The 25,488-nt window shown below is 43.1% G+C and overlaps 1 protein-coding gene across 2 annotated transcripts in view; it reads left to right on the forward strand.

Moving 5' to 3' along the window:
- GALNT18 (polypeptide N-acetylgalactosaminyltransferase 18) overlaps positions 1 to 25,488 on the forward strand; it is a 432,615-nt gene that overhangs the window by 209,357 nt on the left and 197,770 nt on the right. For both annotated transcript variants that reach the window (XM_065403832.1, XM_065403833.1), the window contains exon 3: positions 14,920 to 15,086. In XM_065403832.1, the coding sequence (XP_065259904.1) occupies positions 14,920 to 15,086 (167 nt within the window). The remainder of the gene's footprint in view (positions 1 to 14,919; positions 15,087 to 25,488) is intronic.

The raw sequence follows: 25,488 nt of genomic DNA on the forward strand, positions 1-25,488 counted from the left end.
ATATTTATAAGAGACTTTTGGAAGGGATCTAAAGTCTCATAGAAGTGTAGGACAGAAAAGGACCTCATTAGGTCATCTAGTCCAGTCCCCTGCACTCAAGGCAGGACTAAGTAATAACTAGACCATTCTTGACAGGTATTTGCTTGGCATAAACCAACCTTTAACTATTATAGGTTAGGAGGGATCTGTCTCTGGAAATGTGTTACCCATAATCACCCACTGCAGCATTTTTTGCACCTTCCTCTAAAGGAGATGATATTGGCCACTGTCAGAGACTGGGTACTGGACAAGATGGAGCACTGGTCTATTCCGCTTTATTAGTATGTTTCTGCATAGTTAGTACCATTAAATAAATCAACACGTACTACGCAGTGGTATTTTAGGCCAGTATTTATTTCAGATACTGAGAATAAAAAATACTAGAAAAAATGCTGTAAATTTAATTACCATAGGTGGCAAGGTTGAATTTTTTTAATGGCATGCCCCTGTGGCTGCCTTACAGTGTCTAGCATACGATAGATCAAATACCATACACGTTTGAAAAATTCATTTTTGAAACAGTAAATTATACATTTTTGAAACAGTAAAAATAGTTACTCTTCTCTGAAGAGAAAATATACATCCACTTTATATAGTCCAAGCTTGCCTCCATCTATGTTTTGGCTTTGCTGGTAACTGAAATAACCATCAGACATAAACTTCTGTCTAGGTTTTCTTCTCAAACTATGCTCTTCTTACATTCTTACAAGACCTCCCTGTACCAGACCCTAACTTAATCAGGTACTTCAACTCCTTTTGTAACATGCTAGTATGACTCTCTGCTCTTTCATACAGGGTTTGAACAGTTGATGTAGGATGACTCAAGAGAGGAGCTCCTCTGCATCTATCTGTAGGGTCATAGAGACAGCAACTCTGTTGAACATGTTAGGCACATATCATATACATGATTTTGAGAAGCAGTCTTACGTTTTATAGGCTCAGTTTTCGCCTACATTTAAATGTATAACCACGTAGGGCAGTTAGAGGTCTAAGTTGCAATGATTTGGGCTGCAATTAGTTGTGCTCACAAAACTGAGGCTAGATTTTGTGAACCAAAGATGTTTAAACATGGAAAAAATGGGCCAATCCTGGGGTCCTTATTTCTTTAGGCAAAATTGATCAATTTTAATGGGAGAGAATGATTGTACAAATAAAGTCGAGCAGAGAATATAGCAATTGCCATACCTCAAAGTAGGTTTTAAGTGCGACTTATATTGAACATGGCCTTGTGCTCAGCCTCTGTATAGGAGAGAATTTCACCTGTTGAAACTGCTCGCTTTCCTTTGGGGTATGCATCTCTTACTATGTGTTTCTAAAGAGGTAGCACAGTGGGGCCCCAAGCCTAGTTGAGAACTGTAGGCGCTATTGTAATACAAATGATGATAATTGTGCTAACGTCTATGGAATATTCAACCCTCCTGAAATGATGATAACATATTGGAGTAGTTCCCTGCTGTGTACCTCCTTATCTACAGTACTTACCACACAGCATAAGCAATACTGTGGGGATTCTGTCGCATCTTTCTCTCCCAGTACTTCCCGATAGTTATTTTCTGTTGCTGGAATCTCAGTGATGAGCTGTTTACTTCTCGGCCTCCCACCCCCAGTCCCCATCTGTCAGCCAGCACTGCGTCTATATTTGGCAGAAAATACCATTGGCAACAGCTAACTACTAGCTCTAGTGGGCTTGGAACCATTTTGAAGAAAGCAGTGCCAGCCTCACTCTAGGCAGGAATGGGATAACACATTGGTTTAGCTGCAGCTCTGCTGTGCTTATTGTTTTAAGTAGGGCAGGCAGCGCATATGAAGCTTGCTGTGTGTAAAACATTGAACAAGAAAGATATTGTTGAAAGTTAGGTTATTAAGGAATCCCAGAGCTGTGCACCAAGTCTTCTTTTGACCAGATGCAGAATTATGCTTCTACTATGCTGGTTGGGAACATTTTGTTGTTGCCTGATCCCTGAAGCACATCTGTGAAACAAAGATAACACTGTTCTTCTTTGCTTATGGAGGGGTGAGAGGTGGGGAATGGAGGTAAAAGGTGCAGAGTGGACCCCCAGTGGAGGAACTGTTCTGCAGAATTTCTTTTATGAGGCATACGTGGAATGAAAGAATCGGCCAATGGGTGACTACAGTCAGTGAAGCGTTTTCTGCATTGAAAAATGCTGCATTTTCGTGAAAATCAGAGGCAGGACAACTGGAGGGAGGAAAAAATGTGTATTTTCTCTTTTTGCAGGGGTTGCTAAATGTACAACAGTGTTTGGCTTGCAGAAGGATCACCTCTTTTCCCAGCTGACTGGAAGTGTGCAGCAGGGATGTTCTCTTTGCTTTGTAGGGAAAAGGTTTTGATTGCATATTAAAAACCTGGTGTTTAGAAAACTCAGCTATTCCACATTAAGTAATAAGTTAAAGCTAGGCTTGTGCTTAACAATCATGATAAATCAGAATCTTAAGGTTTGATCCTGCTCATTCAAGTCAGTGGTAAAAGTCTGATTGCTTTGAATGGGAGCAGGATCCGGCCCATAGAAACAATCATAAACTAGGAGCCGATTGAGCAGATTGCATAGCCAAGGAATTTAAATATGTCCGCAGAGACAAGGGAAACATCCATTAAATTCATGTTTTGTGATGCTTTAGCGTCATATGCTTGTTCGTCATATGCTTATGTTATTATTCCCAGTGTTGGTCAGCATTACGGTAGTACATAGAGTCCTGGAGATGACATTGGGAGACTTGAACCCAGGAGCTTCTGCCAATTTCATTTGCAAAAAGTAAATGACCTCTGTGTCATCCCAAATTATAAGAGAACAGGAGATGTTACTTCTGAGATAGGAAGCAGGTAGTCTGTGTGTGTGTTCTGATCTGTTTTGAAGATCAGTCTCCTTTGGCATAGGAAGAGGGGAAATACATACAGAACCTCACTTATCCATAGCTGGATAAAGAGTGGTCAGCCCTTAAATACAAAAATAAAATAAAATAAAAAAAAACAGAAAAGAAAAATCCAGGCATTGGACTCCGCTCTACTTTATACTTGAAAACCTAGCAGATGGTACAGAACTGCCAGTCAGAAGAATGCAACAATGGTTCAGTTGTGGCTTCAGGTACATTGTCTTTACTGGGAGCTACAGCCATGTGAGGTACACTTGTGTGGAGGTACATACGTGGTGGTCATATATGAGTTCCTCACAAGCGCTGATGGATTCAGCCTCATACCTCATCGTGAAGTAGGTTATTATCCACTTTCTATAGCTAGGGAAACCGAGGTACAGAGAAGTTAAATGACTTTCCTAAAGTGTCACAGAGAGTCAGGGGGAGAATCAGGAATCTCCTGATTTCCAGTTCAGTGCCTCACCACTAAAATCATCCTTTCTCTCTAAGTGTATGTCTATGCTGCGATTAGACACCTGCAGCTGCCTCATGCCAGGTGATTCGGGCTGCGGGGCTGTCTAATTGTGGTGTAGACATTCCAGCTTAGGCTGTGCTCTGGGACCTTCCCACCTCTCAGGATCAGAATTGTTGCCCTGAGGAATAATAAAGGTGGGGAAAAAAGATCATGTATTAGTCCTGTTAAAATTTCAAATAAAATATTTCATTAATTTTTTATGGAAAATTTCTAAATGAAAATGTTCATTTTGATTCATTAGAAATTATTTAAAATGTGTTTTGAATTAAAAAAAACTATCATTGTTCAAAAATTGAAAAGTTTTCATTTTCAGTTTTTGGATTTTGTGGTCTGCCCCCTTTCTCTCTTTTTCTAACTTTCTTCCCTTTTTTCACATAGGAAAAAGTGGGAGAGCAAGTGGTTTCCCCCCTCTCTGTAACCTTTTCCTATTGGCAAAAACCTTGGAAAAAAGTAAAAATGTGAGAATGTGGGGGAGAGAACATCTTCTCACTTTTACTTTTTCCCCCAATTAGAAAGATGTGAATGACTGTGAAACAAATTTTTAAAAAATGAGATTCGCATTTTCTCACGCTTATAAGAAACTGTTTTCACACTTTTCTAGCTGGAAAAGTAAAACAAAGTGTGAGTGGTTTTCCCTCACTGATGCAGACTTTTTTTAAAAAGAGTTTTAAAATAGAAAAATAATTAGGGGAAAAATAGAACAAAATAATTAAAGAATAATCCATCACTTTCTCAAACATTTTTTTCACTGAAAAAGCTTTGAAAGAATTAAGAAAAGGTGAAACTGGGTAAACCCAGTTTCTCTCAGCTTCCCCTTTCTTTTTTTTTTTTTACACTGGAGAAAAAAGGAAAAACTTGAGAAAGGAGTTGAACAAGAGCCCAATTTTCCCCATGTTCAGAAACAGAACTGAAACGAACAAACAAAAAAGCAATTAAAAACTTAACTGACATTTTTGTTTTGTTTTTTGGGTTTAAAATTTACCATCAAAATTTGAAAAATTTAGTAGAAAATGATATTTTCCCCATGAAAACTTGTGGGTGATTAAAGAAGTGATCTAAGGAATTGTAGCAAAGGTAAAAGACAGCGCGAAAACTTCAGGAGAGGCCATTGAGTTTTATGTAATTTACAGAACTATAGAAGGTGAGACACCAACCCATAGGACTTTCCACCGTTTTCCTCACTTCATCTGCTTCTTATGTGTTGTTCAGTGATGCTCTGCCAAGGATGATAGATAGACCTTCCTTTTGTGCTCTTAGCTCTGTTTCCAAAGTCCATTACTATTTTTTAGAATGTTTCAATGCTTTAAAACAAACAAACAAATGTAACTTCCCATCACTTATAAGAAACCATTGTGAGGTGTGATTGGAAGGTAAACTAATAAAGAAATGTTTCAGAGTAGCAGCCGTGTTAGTCTGTATCCGCAAAAAGAACAGGAGTACTTGTGGCACCTTAGGCTTGGTCTACACTTACCCCCCAAGTCGAAGTAAGGTACGCAAATTCAGCTACGTGAATAACGTAGCTGAATTCGACATACCTTACTTCGAACTTACCGCGGTTCAGACGCGGTCCACACGCGGCAGGCAGGCTCCCCCGTCGACTCCGCGGTACTCCTCTCGTCTAGCTGGAGTACCGCAGTCGACGGCGAGCACTTCCTGGTTTGATTTATCGCGTCCACACCAGACGCGATAAATCGAACCCGGAACTTCGATCCCCAGCCGCCGAACTAGCGCGGCAGTGTAGACATACCCTTAGAGACTAACAAATTTATTAGAGCATAAGCTTTCGTGGGCTACAGCCCACGGCATCCGAAGAAGTGGGCTGTAGCCCATGAAAGCTTATGCTCTAATAAAGAAATAAATTTCAGTTTAAAACTTCTGATTATTATAAACATCAGAGGGAAGGAGTACTCTGTGATAGTAATAAATATTAAAAATACATTGACGTTGTTCCTCTGTTAATGAATTAGTCATTACATAGATCATCATCATCATAGCATAATGTATTCTGTTCTGAAAGGATTTTTCTGTATGTTACATTCACCAATAGACATCTTAGCTGAGGACATGCCTGGGAACAATATTTGACCCTCAGAAGTCCTTGAAGTGCTACACTCTTTAGAAAAAGCTTGGAAAGCTTTAATGTTTTTGCCTGTACACCAGTTAGTTATTTTCAGTCAGGAACAGATTTAAAAGCCTCCTTATGAACATACAGTATTAAATATGCGGAGCAAACTCACTAGAGGAGAGATTACTGTGCTTTCTTGTTTCTGTGCTTATTGCAAAGAGTATTTTGAATATACATCTTACATTATCTTACATCAAATTTCTATGACGTTTCACCCACTTGCATCATCAATGAATGAATTTGTCCCTAGTCCTTTACCTACAGTATAACCACACTTCTGAGTTTGGTAGGGATCTGTGGTAGAATGCCAGAAGACAAGAGATAAAAGGTAGTGCAAACATAATGACAACATAGCAAACTAAGTAAGATATATATTATTTGTCAAGATATATCAATTGCTTTTCTGGATTCTACAATCTAGGCAAGGTATCATGTATTGAGAGAGAGTGCCAGAATCACATTCCCAGCTGTTGTATAAGTTCAGAAGAAAACAGAAAATATCCTGGAAGTTGAAAGCCAAATTCATTGGTAATATAAATGGTGGCCAGAGATGCTGGGTAAAAGATCGCCGGAAAATAAGTAAAGTGGTATCGTAATACAACTTGCCCCAAACTGGCATGCAATAAGTTTGCAAAATGGATGTACCTTACTCTTCTGGAGGCTTAAAATGGAGTGAAAAAGGAGCATCCAGTAGTGGCAGAAGATGTATATTCAAAATACTCTTTGCAATAAGCACAGAAACAAGAAAGCACAGTAATCTCTCCTCTAGTAAGTTTGCTCCGCATATTTAATACTGTATGTTCATAAGGAGACTTTTAAATCTGTTCCTGACAGAAAATAACTAACTGGTGTACAGGAAAAGCAACTAACTGGAGTGTGGGCCCCAAAATACCAGAGTTATTTCCTGTTGTAAACCTAAGGAATAACTGCAATGGTTCTAACGGTTGGAAATGTTGTGTTTCAACAGTGACCGCTGCACTCCCACTTACTCCAATTTTCTGAACACCTTAGACCCAACATAGTCCTTACACCAACATTACCTCACAGCTTAGTCTGGCCTGCAGACTTCTGGCGCTGCCATTTGCTTACACCAGGCCCAAATCTGCATGCTTATGCCAGGCCAGTTTGTTTGCTTAAACCAGGTCTAAATCTGGCCAAGAATCCACTGTTTGATAAATTTGTCCCAATATTTTATTATCGGGTACTCTTACTCATACGGAGTAGCACTTTATTTCACATATAGTCTGTGTCAAGTCAATGGACTATTTGCAGCAAGTAAGAGTATCTGTGTCTGGCCCTCAATGACTAACGAGTTATTTAAGGCAGAAATTCTATGACTAAATACTGTTCAGAATTCCTCAGTCTGGTCAAATATTTAGTGTTTATTTTTTGCTTGAGTATTTTCTTGGTCTTCTTTACTCTACTCCTGCAACTACCCTTGGTTCATTTCCCCCCCGCCCCTTCTTGTGTTGCTGACTGGCTCAGTGTCACCTGCATGCAGACTTTGTTGGTTTCAGCAATTGGTGGTGTGCACTGGTTCAATGAACACCTTATATCATTTCTATTTTTGCTTTAGTTTTTTGTATCTGCCTACCCCATTCCCTGTAGAAATAGCTGCTCCAAAAAAATGTTTTTGACTGGCAGCACAGAGCTGCAGTCTCCAGGGTGTTGCATTATACAGGGTGAGTAATGGATTGTACCCCAGGTTAAGTTTATTCAGGTGCATTTTGATTCTTGACCTTGCCCATCATCTCCTTTGACTGAGAGGCAGATTTTTACTTCAACAATACCAGACAGGTTTCAGAGTGGTAGCTGTGTTAGACTGTATCAGCAAAAACAATGAGGAGTCCTTGTGGCACTTTAGAGACTAACAAATTTATTTGGGCATAAGCTTTCGTGGGCTAAAACTCACTTCATCAGATGCATGGAGTGGAACATACAGTAGGGAGGTATAAATACACAGTATATGAAAAGATGGGAGTTGCCTTACCAAATGGGGGGTCAGTGCTAACGAGCCAATTAAATTTAAGTTGGAAATAGGCAATTCTCAGCAGTTGACAAGGAGTGGAAATCACTGTGGTAATGTTAATGAGGCCAGTGTAAACAAGGCGGCCCATTTCAAACAGTTGACAAGAAAGTGTGAGTATTTACCAAGGGGAAATTTGTTTTTGTAAAAACAACTAGGAGTACTTGTGGCACCTTAGAGACTAACAAATTGATTTAGTTTCTGTAATGACCCATCCACTCCCAGTCTCTATTCAGGCCTAATTTGATGGTGTCCAGTTTGCAAATTAATTCCCGTTCTGTGGTTTCTCATTGGAGTCTGTTTTTGAAGTTTTTTTTGTTGAAGAACTGCCACTTTTAAATCTGTTATTGAGTGACCAGGGAGGTTGAAGTGTTCTCCTACTGGTTTTTGAATGTTATAATTCCTGATGTCAGATTTGTGTCCATTTATTCTTTTGCGTAGAGACTGTCCGGTTTGGCCAATGTACATGGCAGAGGGGCATTGCTGGCACATGGCATATATCACATTGATAGATGTGCAGGTGAACGAGTCCCTGATGGTGTGGCTGATGTGGTTAGGTCCTATGATGGTGTTCCTTGAATAGATATGCGGACGTAGTTGGCACCAGGGTTTGTTGCAGGGTTTGGTTCCTGGGTTAGTGTTTTTGTTGTGTGGTGTGTAGTTGCTGGTGAGTGTATGTTTCAGGTTGTGGGGCTGTCTGTAAGCGAGGACTGGCCTGTCTCCCAAGGTCTGTGAGAGTGAGGTATCGTCCTTCAGGATAGGTTGTAGATCCTTGATGATGCGCTGGAGAGGTTTTAGTTGGGGGCTGAAGGTGACGGCTAGTGGCGTTCTGTTACTTTCTTTGTTGGGCCTGTCTTGTAGTAGGTGACTTCTGGGTACCCTTCTGGCTCTGTCAATCTGTTTCTTCACTTCACCAGGTGGGTATTGTAGTTTTAAGAACGCTTGATGGAGATCCTGTAGGTGTTTGTCTCTGACTGGGATCCCCGGCGCTCCGGCGGCAATTTAAAGGGCCTGGGGCCCTGCTGCAGTAACGGCGGCTGGGAGCCCCTGGCCCTTTAAGTCACCGCCGGAGCCCTGCCGCCGCTACCCCAGGGCTCCAGCAGCAGGGCTCAGGCGGCGATTTAAAGGGCCGGGGGCTCTGGCCACCACTACCGCCCGGGCCCTTTAAATCTCTGCCGGCTCTGACAGTGGGGCTCGGGTGGAGATTTAAAGGGCCTGGGGCAGTAGTGGCAACCAGAGCCCTGGGCCCTTTAAATCACCGCCTGAGCCCTGCTGCCGGAGCCCTGGGGTGGCGGCGGCAGCCGGGAGCCCCGCAGTTCCTTCGGCAATTTAAAGGGCCCGGGGTCTGCTGCAGTAGCGGCGGCTGGGAGTCCCTGGCCCTTTAAATCACCGCCCGAGCCCCCAGCCACCGCTGCTACCCTAGGGCTCTGGCAGCAGGGCTTAGGCGGCGATTTAAAGGGCCCAGGGCTCCACTGCGATAGTGGTGGCCGGGAGCCCCGGGCCCTTTAAATGGCCCCCAAGACCAGCAGCTGGAGCCCAGGGCCCTTTAAATCCCATGGCTCGAAAGGTCCCGCCCCTTCCGTTTGAGGCCACGCCCCCTCCAGTTGAGGCCCTGCTCATGGCTCCGGCATACCGTTAAATCCTTTAAGTTACTTTAAGTTACTTTCACCCCTGAATCTTTCCCAAGATTTGAAAACTGTTCTGGTTCAGTCTGTGATTTGCATCATTTCTTATTTTATCAGAAACAGTTCACCCTTCCATTTGGTCATCATAGAGATTCACCACTCCTGAACAGGGGCATATAGACAACTTTTTTTTATTTGGGAAGGCTAGAGTTAAAAAGTAATAAAATAATAGCTGTTTAATATTGCTTCCAGGGGTAGTTTTTGTACCATAACTACATTTGTCCTCTTTTAATCAAGTGAGATAAATTAATTTCTATTCCAGACATAGTGTTTCCTTTATTTATGAACATAATCCCTACATTTTGGGAGGCCTAAAGCCATCCACAGCTCTCTCTTTCTCCCCACCCCACCCCATTGTCTGCACCCATGCTGAATTTTATCTCATTACTACTAATATGCCATATATCATCCTGTAGAAAAGCACTGTTCCTGAGGCAGTGAGATCCAGTGGCTAGAACACAGAACAGGGACACTGATTTTACTGTGACTGAGTGAAGTTCATTACCACTATGTACATGCCCTGGCTGGATAGATTTTTTTTATGGGCAAAGATTTTGAAGAATCATCATCATGTATCCTTCCCCCTGCTTACAAGTCTGCTGCCAATAGAACGTTAGAAGTTTCTGTAAATTTCTGATAACCATGGCAACAGTTACATTAGCTTTATTAGCCTTATGTAATTTAGCAGACGTGGCCACTGGAGATTATTTTTCAGACTCCAACATAAATGATACTGGTTGTCATAACGATAAATAATATCTAGGATTTTACATTTTAAAAACACTGAACAGTAACTACTGAGGGTATGTCTACACTGCAATTAAAAACCCGCAGCTGGCTTGTGCCAGCTGACTCAGGCTTGTGGGGCTTGGGCTGCAAGGCTGTTTAATTGTAGTATAGACACCTGGGCTTGGGGACCCTGTGATGTGGAGGGTCCCAGAGCTCAGGCTGCAGCCCAAGTTCAGACGACTACAATGCAATTAAATAGCTTCTTATCCCAAGCCCCGTGAGCCCGAGTCAGCTGGCACAGGCCAGCCATGAGTATCTAACTGCAGTGTAGACATACCCTCTATACTCAGCTCTGCCCCTGTGAGAAGGGTTACTGGCGTTAGCCCCACTTTCCAAATAGGGAATACGGACCACAGGCAGGTTAAGTGTCTTGTCCAGGGCCACAGAGTAAGTCAGAGACAGAGTTAGCATAAGAATTCAGGAGTTCTTACTTGCTATGTTGTGATCACTCTGTTCTTAGAGCTTATTGGACCCAAGGTTTTGAGCCATGTCATATCCTTCCATACATATGCTCCTCAATGTACATTTTAACAACCTCCACCCCTTTTACTTGGTGGTTCATAGCTAGAATTATGCTGTGTTTCATACTGAATAAAATTCCCCCAAGAAAGGATAGTGATAGATGTGCAAGTGTATAAATGCCTTGTGTCCTGGATATTTAGGTCGAAATCCAGTTTGTAAGTGAAATAAGTAGGTCATTCTTTCTTTCTTTCTCTCTCTCTCTCTCTCTCTCGGACATGAATGCCCAATGTAAACAAGAAAATATGTTTCCCTTCTATATTAAGGGAAGAGGATTCCTGCTGGAAGTGAAAACCACTCATGGGCCACACAATGGAAAAAAAATCCATGAACTCCTCTTAAGATGCCAGAATACATCAGTGATGGGAAAAGAATTAATGCAAAAGGGACGGGAGGGATTAGAAACAATTGGGCCCTGATTCTCCATTCCCTGCATGCTTTCTAATCACTTACACCAGGACAAAATGAATGTCTAATGCTACTGAGTCACGATGGCATTCGGTTTGCACGTACTTTAAATTGATGTGAACGTCTGTCCAAGGTGCTAGGCAATGGAGAATCAGCCCCAGTGAGATTAATTTGAAAATGTGTAAACAAATTTAGCCAGGAAAAAATAAGCCCCAGCCCTCTATCTCTTATGGGAGAGAGAAAAGTGGGAAGCAGGAATTCAGTATGGATACAGTAACTCCTCACTTAAAGTCGTCCTGGTTAACGTTGTTACATTGCTGATCAGTTAGGGAACATGCTCGTTTAAAGTTATGCAATGCTCCGTTTGGCAGCTGCCTGCTTTGTCCACTGCTTGCAGGAAGAGCAGCCCGTTGCAGCTAGCTGGTGGGGGCTTGGAACCAGGGTGGACCGGCAGCCCCCCTATCAGCTGCCCGCTCCCCTAAGTTCCCTGTGCAGCAGTTGCCCAGCAGGCTAGCAATTGCAGCTATCCCTCCCCCCCACTGCCATGTGCGGCTCCTGCCCTCTGCCTTGGAGCTGCTCCCCGAGACTCCTGCTTGCTGTGCGGGGGTGTGTGTGGGGGCGCTAATGTCAGGGTGTCCCCCTCCCCCCTGCTCCTGCACCCCGCTTACCCCATTTTCCATAGAGCAGGGGGACATGAGTTTGTACATGAGTTTATGAAAGGGCTGCAACATTTATTTATTTATTTAAATTTAATTTAGGTGGTTTAATGGATGAACAAATTGTAATCTTCGACAAAGCTGTATTTTCAGTGACAGGTTTCAGAGTAGCAGCCGTGTTAGTCTGTATCCACAAAAAGAACAGGAGTACTTGTGGCACCTTAGACACTAACAAATTTATTTGAGCATAAGCTTTCGTGGACTACAGCCCACTTCATCGGATGCATAGTTTCACAAACGGGCAATAAGTCCTTAATCCAACTGGCACTGGAGAGAAAAAGTCACTATTGATTAAGGCTTTATTTTTAAACTCGTTTTCAGCACTTTTGTATTGGCTTGGAAAATATTCTTCACCAAATCAAACTGTTCTTTGTCTATTAAGCAATGCCTTTTGCTATATTTTGTTGGTGCTGTTTCTTCATAATTTCTCTCTCTGTGCTACAGTATCACTGGTGGTGATGACAGCTAGAATGTGCACAGCTCAGAGTGTTGTACATTGACTCCCACAGCTACACAGCAGAAAGGAAAATCACTGTACCTTTTGGTTTGTTATGCCATGATGATGTGTTTGTATGTCTCTGTCTATATGTTGGAGACACTGACATAGTAGATAAAACAAAAGCATCTTCCTAGGCTGACACTGATAATTATTTTAGTATATGCAAGCTGTTGGCCTGTTTACAGCGTACTTCATTTGGGGCCTAATTTTCAAACAGACTGACTTCCACTCTGTTACATCAACGAAATAGATAGGTATACATTGGTGAAACTGAGATCAGAATCTGGTCAGCAATTTTACCTCTGATTACTTTTTCTGTTACTGAGAGGGCTGCAAACTCCAGTGAGCACTACATTTTTTGTTCTAGGGCAAGCTTATACGTGTGTGTGTGTGTGTGTGTGTGTGTGTGGTGGTGGTGGTGGGGGTGTTGTATGTAGTGAGGACTGTGTAGGTGTGTCTTCTCCCCAGTATCACACACTTGTCCCTGTTCCCACCATTTGCTCTGCAGCAGCAGCACTGGGAACCCTAACAGGAGTCCCCTTGGCTAGGAGTTTCAGGCCCCTGCCGGCTGTTCCCAGGAAGCTCCTGGGCCACAGCTCCCTCCCTGGCTGCCTCTCCGCAGCAGCAATTGCTGTGTCACTGGAAACCATTGGGGGGAGGGGGAAAGTGCACAGTGCTTTGGCCCCATCAGGACTGGGTGAGCATGCAGGGGTGAAAGTAGAAATAGGGACTTACTGGTACGGGGCTGGGTTGGGGCCAGCTCTGGCCCCTGGAAGGGGCGGGGCCTCAGGCGGAAGGGGTGGGGATGGGGTCAGAGCCAGCCCCAGCCCACCCTGTACCGGTAAGTGCCCTCCCTGTACCCCGCTGGGGTAGCAGTGGAAGCCGGGGACTCCGGCAGCAGTTTAAAGGGCCCAGGGCTCGGCCACCGCTACCGTCCCGGGCCCTTTAAACCTCTGCCGGAGCCTCCAGCTGCCGCTGCTACCCCAGGGCTCCGGCAGCGGGGCTCTGGGGGCTATTTAAAGGGCCCAGGACTCCCCTGCTTCTACCGCCCCGGCTCGTTAAATAGCCCCCGGAGCCCTGGGGTAGCGGCGGTGGGGCTCCGGCGGCTATTTAAAGGGCCCAGGGCAGTAGAGGCAGCAGGAGCCCCGGCCCTTTAAATAACCCCCGGAGCCTCACTGCCGCTGCCCCAGGGCTCCAGCAGCGGGGCTCTGGCGGCAATTTAAAGGGCCTGGGGTTCCAGCCGCTGCTGGTAGCCCCAGGCCCTTTAAATTGCCGCCTGGGGAAGCCGGTACGCCGTACTGGGGCGTACCGGCTTACTTTCACCTCTGTGAGCATGTCTCTGAGACTGGAAGCGCTTTCATTCCCCCCACAGCGAGGAGGTTGGGGTCACACATGCCCTGGGCTTGGCCAAGCAGTGAGCACAGCAGGTTCTTAAAGGAGCACATGATGGCATCACAGAGGAGAAGTGAATGACATGGTTTCTGACCTGTGTCATATGCTCAAGATTGCTGCGCAGCCACACAGTTTTACAGGGAACGTTGCTGGTCAGTAGCTTCTAAATATGTCCATGCAATTTTGTGCATGTAGTTCTGTGGAGTCTATTATTTGTGTACACTACTGATAGTGTGTATAGAATTACACATGCAATCGAGTGTGTGTGCACATGTGTGGAATTGCACATACTTAAGTACTCAGCAACTTGCAGGACTGGATCCCTATGAGGTGGCGTACATAAAAACAACCAAAACCAATGGTAATTACGGGTCCTTGGCACCTGAAAGGATCAGGCATGTAATTAGATGTTGAGCTGATCCCCTGCTAAAAATGTGACCTGTGATTTTCAAAGTACAGTGAAATTCTGTTATAAGGATCAGTGTGACTAAAATTGTCTTTCAGTCATTTCCTCAGAAAGATCATGGCATATAGAGTCATAAAACCGACATCTTTCCAAATCAGAAGCTCATGGAAACAAATTATCAAGCTTTGGAGGATAGAGCAACTACCAAGCATTCAGTGGTGAGGTAGTTCAGTCAAGTGGTACAGTAATTGACTATAAGTGACACTCCACATTTTTTTTTTTTTTTATCTGCAGTGGAGTGATACTCAAAAAGGTGTGACATTCTTTCAGGCCTTTTGGAAACATCAAAGAAAATCAAAGACTACATTTCAATCTGATCCTTACAATTGAAAGTCCTGTTATGAGTAGAAGGAAGGGGCAAACACATCAGCAGAAATAGGAACTGGCTTATGGAAAGTAAGATTTGATCTGTAGCCAAAAGATCACACTGCAAGTAGAGATCAGTAAATCTAAATACCACTGTAACTGCTACTTTCTTGTACTGATGCATAAGAACTAATGGTGGTGGATGCTGTATGAACTTGTTTTTGGTGTAACTATTAGAGATGGGTGAACCAGTTTGCCTCTTCTGGACCTGGACATATTTTATAAAAACATATTTTTCATTTTTGCCTGCCTATGAGATTTCTTTTTGTCATGGGGGGAGGGGAGAAATATCAAAATATTAAGAGAATCGCTGTTCTTATGATTTCCAGCCCAGTTCAGTCTCAAGAGGCCGAGAGAATCATCTGAAGTTTAGGTCACAGGCAGTTTTGGGAAATCTCCCACCAGCGATCGCAATATCAGTGTAGACACAGCTATAATGAACTCAGAAACTTACAGCAGTTTATATTTATTGTATTTTATTTTCAGGTGCAGAAACCTCACATTTCCCAACAGCCTTCCTGAGGTCAGCGTTGTTTTCATATTTGTTAATGAAGCACTCTCAGTGATTCTGCGCTCCATTCATTCTGCCATTGACCGGACTCCTCCTCACCTGCTCAAAGAAATTGTCTTAGTGGATGATAACAGTAATAATGGTAAGGGCTCTCTTTAAAACACAGTTTTTTTCATAGAGACTGGATAGTGTATGACTATATAAACACAAATTTCCCTTAGATTTTGGATCACAGACATCCTGTTAGAATTTCAGATGGTATGTTTGAGAAATGCCAGAGTATTTCTCTATTCTCCTCTCCCCCCTCCCCCCCGCGTAGCCTTAGACCCTTCTCCTGGGACAAGTTTTGCCTTCAAATGGGCACAACTACTTGACACTGAAGTCCGTGAGAACAGAGGCGGAGAACAGAACATCATTCCCTATGTTTAATGTGCTCAGTAGAGCCCTGTTAGTTAGAACAATAGGGACGGGAGACATTGGAAAGGATTTTAATGTTTCGTAGCAGTCTGCTCTGCTCCCAGGCATTCTCTTCCTCCAGTCTCTGGGCCCAGAAGCCTGCTCCCTTTTTGCTCCCTGTGCCCCTCTAGTTTTCAGTTGCGTGCTCTGTCTCTTTCCTGTAAAGCCTATCTTTTTCTTCCTACACATCTGTCTCTGTTCCTTGGCTGCTCTCCACCAGGTTGCTAACTCTTTGTTCCTCCTGACTGCTCATAGGCTCTGACTGCCAATCCCAATCTCATTGTTTGCTGCTCACCTAGTTCATGTTTCACGTGGACTTTCCAACCCTCAGGCTGAGGAGCAGGCCAGTTAATTTCCGACATGCTTAGTGCTTTCCTTAGATGATTTTCAGTGGGGCCATGCTGGGCGTTACTTACATATTTCATCCTCTGGAACCATCGCAGATGAAATTTTAAATGAGCAGCCCGTGGGACATTTAACTTTCTGAAAGGTTGGGCTCTGCTGGGAGTTAATTTCAAACTCATAAAATTTAAGTGGGATCAAAATGCATTCTGCTGAAGGGGAATGCCAAATGAAGGGCTTCTGTTCCATCCCTAGCCTCGTTACAGCTATTACATGACTCCCTGTTCCTGCATGCTGGGATCTACTACTGAATCGCTGATGTGCGTTGGATTTGTATAGAACAAAGACACAGTAGCAGGCAAAGTAAATAAACTCCTCTCCCACGGCTGAAACTCTCCTTCTTTTTCTCCTCTTTTCTTGACAGACAGAATAAAAAAAATCAAATCCCAGCTCCAAAAACACAGGCACATAAAACAACTGGATTTATGCTGTTAGCACCATGGCTGTACAAGGGTGTTTAAGTCTGATTCCAGCCCCAGTGAATTACGCTGCATTTAGAGTCAACCATGTCTGACTTAGCTTTTCTTAAAACACCTAATCATAGAGCAGTGTGGGCGAGATGTATGCAGAATTTATGCGGTGGTGTTCTTGGTTTAGGGCATGATGCGGGATGTAGCAGTGCAATGGAGTGATCAAAAATCACATATAATAAAAAAACAAACTATGAGAGAACTAAATAAAAGAAGTTTAGTGATCCAGAAACCACTTGTGAACTGGTGCAGGCTGTTTGGCTTGTTTATGCATTTCATTATGTAGAGCTTGGATGTTGCCTGGCACATGGCTGTATTGAGACATTTCCATCAGTCTGTAACTTTTTTTCTTTCTACTTCCTGCTGTTGTCCATTTGGTTGGGGGGTGGGGTGGGGGCTGAATTGAGAATCAGCAATAAAGTTGAGTGCAGCGTATGTCAGTAGACTTGAATTCTGAAACATCCCTATAGAAATTCAGCACTGAAGCTTTCATGCAAGGCTTAATAATATGATGCCAAAAGTACATGGGAGAACTTGGTTTGGTGGTACTGCTGTAACACAAGAGGTCTGGATTCAAAAGTACTCTGGGATCATCCTTTCCAAAGCCTGGAATACCAAAGGCAGGTCATGGAGGAAGTTAAGCATTTGGGTTTAGCAGGGTGTAAAGGCTAATTAGGGCTTGATCCCGATCCTGTTGAAGTCAATTACAAAGCTCCTATTGACATCAAGTTGGGAGTAATATCAGGCCCTTCCTACATGAATGTTTCATAACAGCTCATCATTACAGTTGCATAGGAAGGGACCCCTTCTACTCCTCTGGTTGGAAACTATTGCAGTCTATTATATGGGGTTGCCTAGAGGGAGGTAGTTTTGGTTCAATGAGAAGAAGATTATCCCTAAGAATTGAAGGGATAGGAAATCGCTGCAACCCCTTAAGCACTAGTCTTTTAGGAGATCCCATTCACACTCCCCTCATTCTGTTTTAGCACCCATTATGTACTATGTTATGTTTGGTCTGTGTCTTTATTAGTTTATAAACAGTCCTGAGGACAGGGATCATATTTCCTTAATATATGTTGGAGGTGGCCCCGAGCTGCAAATTTGAATCCAGATCTGATTCAGAACATTCCCAATTTGGAGATTTTTGGATCCAAGAAACTCAGCTGTATAGATTTGCCCAGTGCTGAGGCCCTCCAGTACATAATAATACCAATGGTTTTGGTACCACTCCACCATTGTTGCCAGTAAAAGAGAAATATATTTGACTTTTCTATTCAAGTTTCCATGGTGTTGGAAACAAAGGTAATAAAATATGGACAGTCACCTGTCAGACTTGTGTAATCCTCATGGGATTTATCACTGTTCAAGAGCACTGCCTGTATGTCTCTGTAGAGCCAAGGGGGACCCTATAAATCAGGCTAATTTGCAGCAATGACTCCTAAAGAAAATCTGCCCCAATGGCTTCTGATTGGGCTCTTGTTCCAAACTCAGTGTTCCACTGTGATACTCTTCCCAGGACACCCAGAACAATAAGCCACCATGTTACCATTTTGGCTCCGCAAGGGAGAGCTGTGCTGAGGCCTAAACTGTGTGTTGGCTCCCTGCCACACCAATCTGTGTGCCACACCAGCAAAGTCCTCAAGACTCTGCCAGTATCAACTGTCCTTGCAGGTAACAATCCGTGAACCCCAATTTCTGAGTTCCTCAGAGACTGAACTCTGCACTATCCAGTCTCTCTCACTGGACGCTCATAGAAGTTACGTATCAGAGGGGTAGCCTCAGCACTGTGGTCTGTGCAGTATGTAGATAGCAATGGATTTTTCACCTTCAGTCCATTTGGTATGATGTCCATCCGTTTGCATTTGGAAAGGAAGATGATATCTGTCTGTATTTGTGCAAGTTTCTTCATGAGGTTGATAGATTTCCATTCCATACGGCTAAATGCAGTGCCTTGCATGGTGTCAAGTATCAGAGGGGTAGCCGTGTTAGTCTGAATCTGTAAAAAGCAACAGAGGGTCCTGTGGCAACTTTAAGACTAACAGAAGTATTGGGAGCATAAGCTTTCGTGGGTAAGAACCTCACTTCTTCAGATGCAAGTAATGGAAATCTCCAGAGGCAGGTATAAATCAGTATGGAGATAACGAGGTTAGTTCAATCAGGGAGGGTGAGGTGCTCTGCTAGCAGTTGAGGTGTGAACACCAAGGGAGGAGAAACTGCTTCTGTAGTTGGATAGCCATTCACAGTCTTTGTTTAATCCTGATCTGATGGTGTCAAATTTGCAAATGAACTGGAGCTCAGCAGTTTCTCTTTGGAGTCTGGTCCTGAAGTTTTTTTGCTGTAAGATGGCTACCTTTACATCTGCTATTGTGTGGCCAGGGAGGTTGAAGTGTTCTCCTACAGGTTTTTGTATATTGCCATTCCTGATATCTGACTTGTGTCCATTTATCCTCTTGCGTAGTGACTGTCCAGTTTGGCCAATGTACATAGCAGAGGGGCATTGCTGGCATATGATGGCATATATAACATTGGTGGACATGCAGGTGAATGAGCCGGTGATGTTGTAGCTGATCTGGTTAGGTCCTGTGATGGTGTTGCTGGTGTAGATATGTGGGCAGAGTTGGCATCGATGTTTGTTGCATGGGTTGGTTCCTGAGTTAGAGTTGTTATGGTGCGGTGCGTGGTTGCTGGTGAGAATATGCTTAAGGTTGGCGGGTTGTCTGTGGGCGAGGACTGGCCTGCCTCCCAAGGTCTGTGAAAGTGAGGGATCATTGTCCAGGATGGGTTGTAGATCACTGATGATGCGTTGGAGAGGTTTAAGCTGAGGACTGTAGGTGATGGCCAGTGGAGTTCTGTTGGTTTCTTTTTGGGGCCTGTCTTGTAGCAGGAGGCTTCTGGGTACATGTCTGGCTCTGTTGATTTGTTTCTTTATTTCCTTGTGTGGGTATCGTAGTTTTGAGAATGCTTGGTGAAGATCTTGTAGGTGTTGGTCTCTGTCAGAGGGGTTGGAGCAGATGCGATTGTACCTCAGTGCTTGGCTGTAGACGATGGATCGTGTGGTGTGTCTGGGGTGGAAGCTGGAGGCATGAAGGTAGGCATAGCGGTCGGTGGGTTTTCGGTATAGGGTGGTGTTAACGTGGCCATCGCTTATTTGTACGGTGGTGTCTAGGAAGTGGACCTCCCGTGTAGATTGGTCCAGGCTGAGGTTGATGGTGGGGTGGAAGCTGTTGAAATCATGGTGGAATTCTTCCAGGGTCTCCTTCCCATGGGTCCAGATGATGAAGATGTCATCAATGTAGCGTAGGTAGAGAAGGGGCGTGAGTGGACGAGAGCTGAGGAAGCGTTGTTCCAGGTCAGCCATAAAAATGTTGGCATATTGTGGGACCATGCGGGTGCCCATAGCGGTGCCACTGGTCTGGAGGTATATATTGTCACCAAATTTGAAATAATTGTGCGTGAGGATAAAGTCACAGAGCTCAGCAATAAGTTGTGCTGTGTCATCATCAGGGATACTGTTCCTGACAGCTTGTATTCCATCTGTGTGTGGGATGTTTGTGTAGAGAGCCTCTACATCCATGGTGGCTAGGATGGTGTTTTCTGGGAGGTCACCAATGCATTGTAGTTTTCTCAGGAAATCTGTGGTGTCACGGAGATAGCTGGGAGTGCTGGTGGCGTAGGGTCTGAGTAGGGAGTCCACATATCCAGACAGTCCTTCAGTGAGAGTGCCAATGCCCGAGATGATGGGGCGTCCAGGATTTCCAGGTTTGTGGATCTTGGGTAGTAGATAGAATAACCCCGGTCGGGGCTCTAAGGGTATGTTGATTTGTTCCTGTGTTAGTGTAGGGAGTGTCCTGAGTAGATGGTGCAGTTTCTTAGTGTATTCCTCAGTGGGATCTGAGGAAAGTGGCCTGTAGAATTTGGTATTGGAGAGTTGTCTGGCAGCCTCCTTCTGGTAGTCAGACCTGTTCATGATGACAACAGCACCTCCTTTATCAGCCTCTTTGATGATAATGTCAGGGTGGTTTCTGAGGCTGTGGATGGCATTGCGTTCTGCACGACTTAGGTTATGAGGCAAGCGATGTTGTTTTTCCACAATTTCTGCCTGTGCACGTCGGCGGAAGCATTCTATGTATAGGTCCAGACTGTCATTTCGACCCTCAGGAGGAGTCCATGTGGAGTTCTTCTTCCTGTGTTGTTGGTGGGAGGGTATCTGTGTATCAGTGCGCTGTTCAGTGTTATCTTGAAAGTATTCTTTGAGTCGGAGGCGGCGAAAGTAGGCTTCCAGATCACCGCAGAACTGTATCATGTTCGTGGGGGTGCTGGGGCAAAAAGAGAGTCCCCGAGATAGGACAGACTCTTCTGCTGGGTTGAGTGTGTAGCTGGATAAATTGACGATATTGCTGGGTGGGTTAGGGGTACCCCTGTTGTGGCCCCATGTGGCAGGTAGGATTTTAGACACCTTACGGTCCTTTTTCCTTTGTAGAGAGGTGAAGTGTGTAATGTAGATCTCCTGTCTTATTTTAGTAAAGTCCATTTGTGTGGAGGGTTGGTTATTTATGAAAGTCTCCAGGTAGGAGAGCTCTTTCTTGATGTTTTTCTGTTTGCTGTATAGGATGCTGATCAGGTGGTTCCTCAGTTTCTTTGATAGTGTATGGCATAATCTCTCACTGTGGTCTGTGCAGTATGTAGATAGCAATGGATTTTTCACCTTCAGTCCATTTGGTATGATGTCCATCCGTTTGCATTTGGAAAGGAAGATGAAGTTACGTTTGCTTCCTCCAGAGAGACAGTGCACACATCATCCTGACATGTTAGCTGAGGACTCACTCTTTACCCGTGATTCTCAAACTTTGTGTATTCGTGACCCCTTTCACCCAGTAACCCTCTGAACACGACCCCCTTTCTTATAGATTAAAAATGGGGGTGGGGGGGAATTTAATTTTAATTTAACAGGGGCTCAGGCACGGGGCTGACCGCTTACAACCCCCAGGTAATAACCTTGTGACCCCCAGTTTGAGAAACCCTGCTCTTTAATATAACAACACTGACATGGTTTATAGTAAAACTACAAAAAAAATTTACTATTAAAGAGGAGAGATTTACGTGATAACTAAGTAAGAGAAAAAGAGACAGTACGATTATAAACAAAACAAAAATAACATGATTTCGAATGACTAAAACATAATTCTATTAAGCTATGTCTTTGCCTGAACAGCGTTCTCACTTACATCAAGTTAACAACATCTCCAGCCCTTCCTGGTAGGAGGATCCAACGCTATAGATCAAAAGAGGAGACACCCTACAAGGGGAGACAGGTTGGCTGGTCTCACCTTCCTCTGAAGTACATAGTCCCCAGACAGGAGAATGGAGACTGTGAGTGGATGTGAGTGACTTTCTGACATGGCTTAGAGTAGGTGTCTCCCTTACAGAGAGCCCCCTTGGCTCCTGGAAAATCTCCAACCCATGCTGCTTTTTTTCACCTGACCTCTTGCTCCATCTCTAGAGTCCATTGCCTGCAGCATTGGGCCACATTGTCCACAAGCCGGCTAGAATTCTCTGTACTTCAGACTGAATCTTGCTTTCTAACCCATAATGTATTTGGGCATGGGGATCCGTTCAGTGGATGTGTATAAGGACGGTTGGATTATGGGGTTGTGCGTTATCAGTTTAGTTTTTTACATTTTTATTTCCAGTTTTCTTTGTTAGTTTACATCAGCTGTTCAGGCTGGGCTTCCCAGCTTTTGTCATTTAGTGTCTACTTGTGCTTGTGTTACTGGGAGATTGTGAGCATTGCTGCCAGTAAGATAAGTGAGTTACTCTGGATTTCCCTGCAAAGTTTCCTGGGGAGACAAGAACCTGCAATTGTGGTCTGAAGACTTTCCCTAAACATAGGCACCACACACATGCCCAGAACTGACTCCAGAATGTCAGTCTTTCAGTGACATTACCACTGTAAGAGTCACAGGAGCCAGGGCTGGAGATGTTACAGCAGTAGAGTTGACATTGACTAAAATAGAGAAAGTATAGGGAGACCAGACAGGATGCAAATAAATAAATTCATACATTACTGAATGTCCTTCACTGCCTGGATTCATCTGCAGTAAAGGATTTAAATCAATGCAGCTCTGTCAATTTATACTAGCTCAGGACTGGGCCCATGGTATGTTCCTGGTTTTTAAAATCTGAGATGGAATTCTGGTCTTCTTTTCACACTGGGCCAAATGCTGGCCGTATTTAAGTTGATAGCAAAAACTCATTTATTTCCCAGAATTTCCCTTGCTATGACTTTCAGGAAATAGCCTTGTTAATTGTAAAGAAAAAGCAGCAGAGGAAGTGGTCTATTTTTTATTCTATTAGGCTGATTTCGGAAACACAGTGTGAGATTATGTCAATATGTTAATGTGTATGTCCAGCTTCTTTATGTTTATCTTGAGCAACATACGCTACGGTAGTTTTTTCATGCACTTCAGGGTACGTCAAGCAAATTGTCTCTGACTTTTGATAAACCTCAGTGCAGTTCTTCAAGTTCCCCATTATGCTTAAGTTGACCTCAGTTTATCTTTTTGTGAAGACTTCGCCTCTTTTAAACAAATATTTGAAGTTAGCAATCTGTGAAAATGCCACCGTGTCTGTAGTATAGACGTGAAGAAGAGCTCTGTGTGGCTCGAATGCTTGTTTCTCTCACCAGCAGAAGTTAGTCCAATAACAAATATTACCTCACCCACCTTCTATTTCTAAAATGCCACTGTGTTATTTTTAAAGCAGAAAAATACATGTCACGGATCCCAAAATTCTGGTTTAATAAAGCAGGTTGCAGTGTTTTATGTAAACACTTTGTGTCAACTCTTCCTTGTGGAAATTTCATAAACATAATATTAAAATGTGAAATGTTTCATCCACTGTGCTATAAGGTAATTCTTTGTTAAAATAAAATTTTAATTAAACTGACAGAAAGCATTTCAACCCTTGTGTATGTACTTTATAATAAGCACATGTCAAAAAACAAACTCAGCCTGTGCTGCTGATTACAGAGAAATTGTGCCAGATTCTGATCTCAGTTACATTGGTGTAAATGTGGAGTAATTCCATTGATCTTAGTGGATTTACAGTGGTGTTAGTGAAATCAAAATCGACTCTGCTTTCTCTAAAGCATGCTGTTTGCATTTCAGAGGTAATTTGTAGATTAAATTAGAATTTGGCAAAAATATAATTTACACAGTTTTGACTTGAAAACTGGCCCAGTTCTCCCGCTGCACCAAAGGTCTGTGCAATGTAGCTGGAGGGGAGGGGGGAAGAAAAGGTGGTCTTAAAACACCTTTATGCTTCCTCAGTCCCTGGGACTGCTGCTGCTCAAGTATAATTTTAGAGCAGCCATTCTACAACTGGGGCTTGCTGGAATGCAATGTGCTTTGCCCACACGTTCCTCTCCTGTTTTGGTGGTGGTGGTGGGATAAAGATCTTCTATGCCAATAGAATCCCTACTAGCTATTTAAGCAAGCTTTCCAGTCCCTTGCAGCACAGCAGGGCCAGGGTCTGACCCACTGCATGTAACACTGTGTGATATTTTTCATCTGATGTGCACTGTACATAAGAAGCTCATTGTTGGCCAGATTGTGCCCTTCTGTTCGGTGAGTGCAGGTGGGTGGGTGCTTTCACACGTCTAAAATTTGTAGAGCAAAATTTTACATTAAAGCGATAATTATCCTGCCATATGGCCACTTTCCGTATTGCAGTTCATAATTAACATTGCAGCAGGCTCACGTTTCATAAGGGCTCTCTTTTTCTTTGAATCATCACTTATGAATAAAATGTCCTAATGCGTGCAGTTTAACAATTCGCGGTCTTTGCTCTGAGAAGTCTGTGAACACGGCGATTGAATTGCAGTAATAATGTTTGGTATGGTATGCTAATTTTATGACTTGCGTTGTCAAAGAGAATTAGTACAGAATAGAAGAAAGTGGATCGTATGCAACTATATCTCCTTTAAGAGATCTGTGACATAGTCCTCAGAATGCTGAATAAAGGGTTTTTTAGAAAGCGTTTAGCTGCCTACAGTTCCATTAGAAACTTGCACTTCTCTCTTGGGGTTGTTTATCTGTAACAGATACATGGAAAGAGAAAATTGGGTGAATTATTATCCTAGCACTGCTGATAAGGGTAGATCAGACTTTTGAGGTTCACCTATTTTAAACATGTTAACATGATTTAAAGACATTTTGTCTGCCCAGTGCAGATCAAGCAAAACTGTTAGATTGGTTTACAAGGTCATTAATAGTCATATCCCAGGAAAACCTATTCTTCTTAACAGAATTCCAGGTTTATTTTGCATTTGTAAGTACAGTACTGTCAGGCCACGAAAATTATGAGATTGACTTAAGAATTATGAGAGTTTAAAAAGTAATAAATTTTAGATTCTTTTTTCTTTGCCTGCTAGTTTTTGAACCTTTAGGTTGCACTCAGGTCATATTTTCTAGCTTTCCTCTGCAACCATGAGAGTTAGTTTCTAACTTTTTATTTTTTGAATGAAAACTGATTTTCATTACTTCAGGAGCTTTAAGAAAAACACCAAATATCATGTCCTTTTTTTTTTTTTTTTTTAATTATTGAGAGTTGGCAGCATAAGAGAGCAGAATAGTTTGGCTAAGGAACTGGATCTTTACCTGAACCAGCCCAAACTGAATCCTTTGACTCTGTTCTCATTGGCAGTAAAACTCTGAGCTGAATCATTTAAAAAAACACAACAAAACTTCATGCTAGTATGACTTAGTATGGTTTGCTAGGCTTGTGTAAAGTAGATTCAGGCTCTTCATTTATTTGGTTTTTAAAGGACTGGGTTTTGCAATGTCAAACAGAAATAGTATAGAATGGAGACATATGAAATTGCAGTAATGCTAGGAATTGTATTCTGGTTAGGGTGAGATCCTACTCCGATTGAAGTCCGTAAGAATTCAGCACTGATTTCAATGGGATCCAGTATTAAATTTGAGTTGAGATAAACTGTTTGTAAAATGGTTGTATTTGACTTACATTGGCCAGGCAAACTGTGTTTAAGGTGCCACGGGACTCTTTGTCGCGGTTCATAGACTAACAGACGTATTGGAGCATAAGCTTTCGTGGGTGAATACTCACTTCATCAGATGCATGCAAGTGAGTGTTCACCCACGAAAGCTCATGCCCCAATACGTCTGTTAGTCTATAAGGTGCCACAGGACTTTTTGT

The sequence above is a fragment of the Emys orbicularis genome, chromosome 4, assembly GCF_028017835.1.
Source record: "Emys orbicularis isolate rEmyOrb1 chromosome 4, rEmyOrb1.hap1, whole genome shotgun sequence".
NCBI classification, from domain to species: domain Eukaryota; kingdom Metazoa; phylum Chordata; order Testudines; family Emydidae; genus Emys; species Emys orbicularis.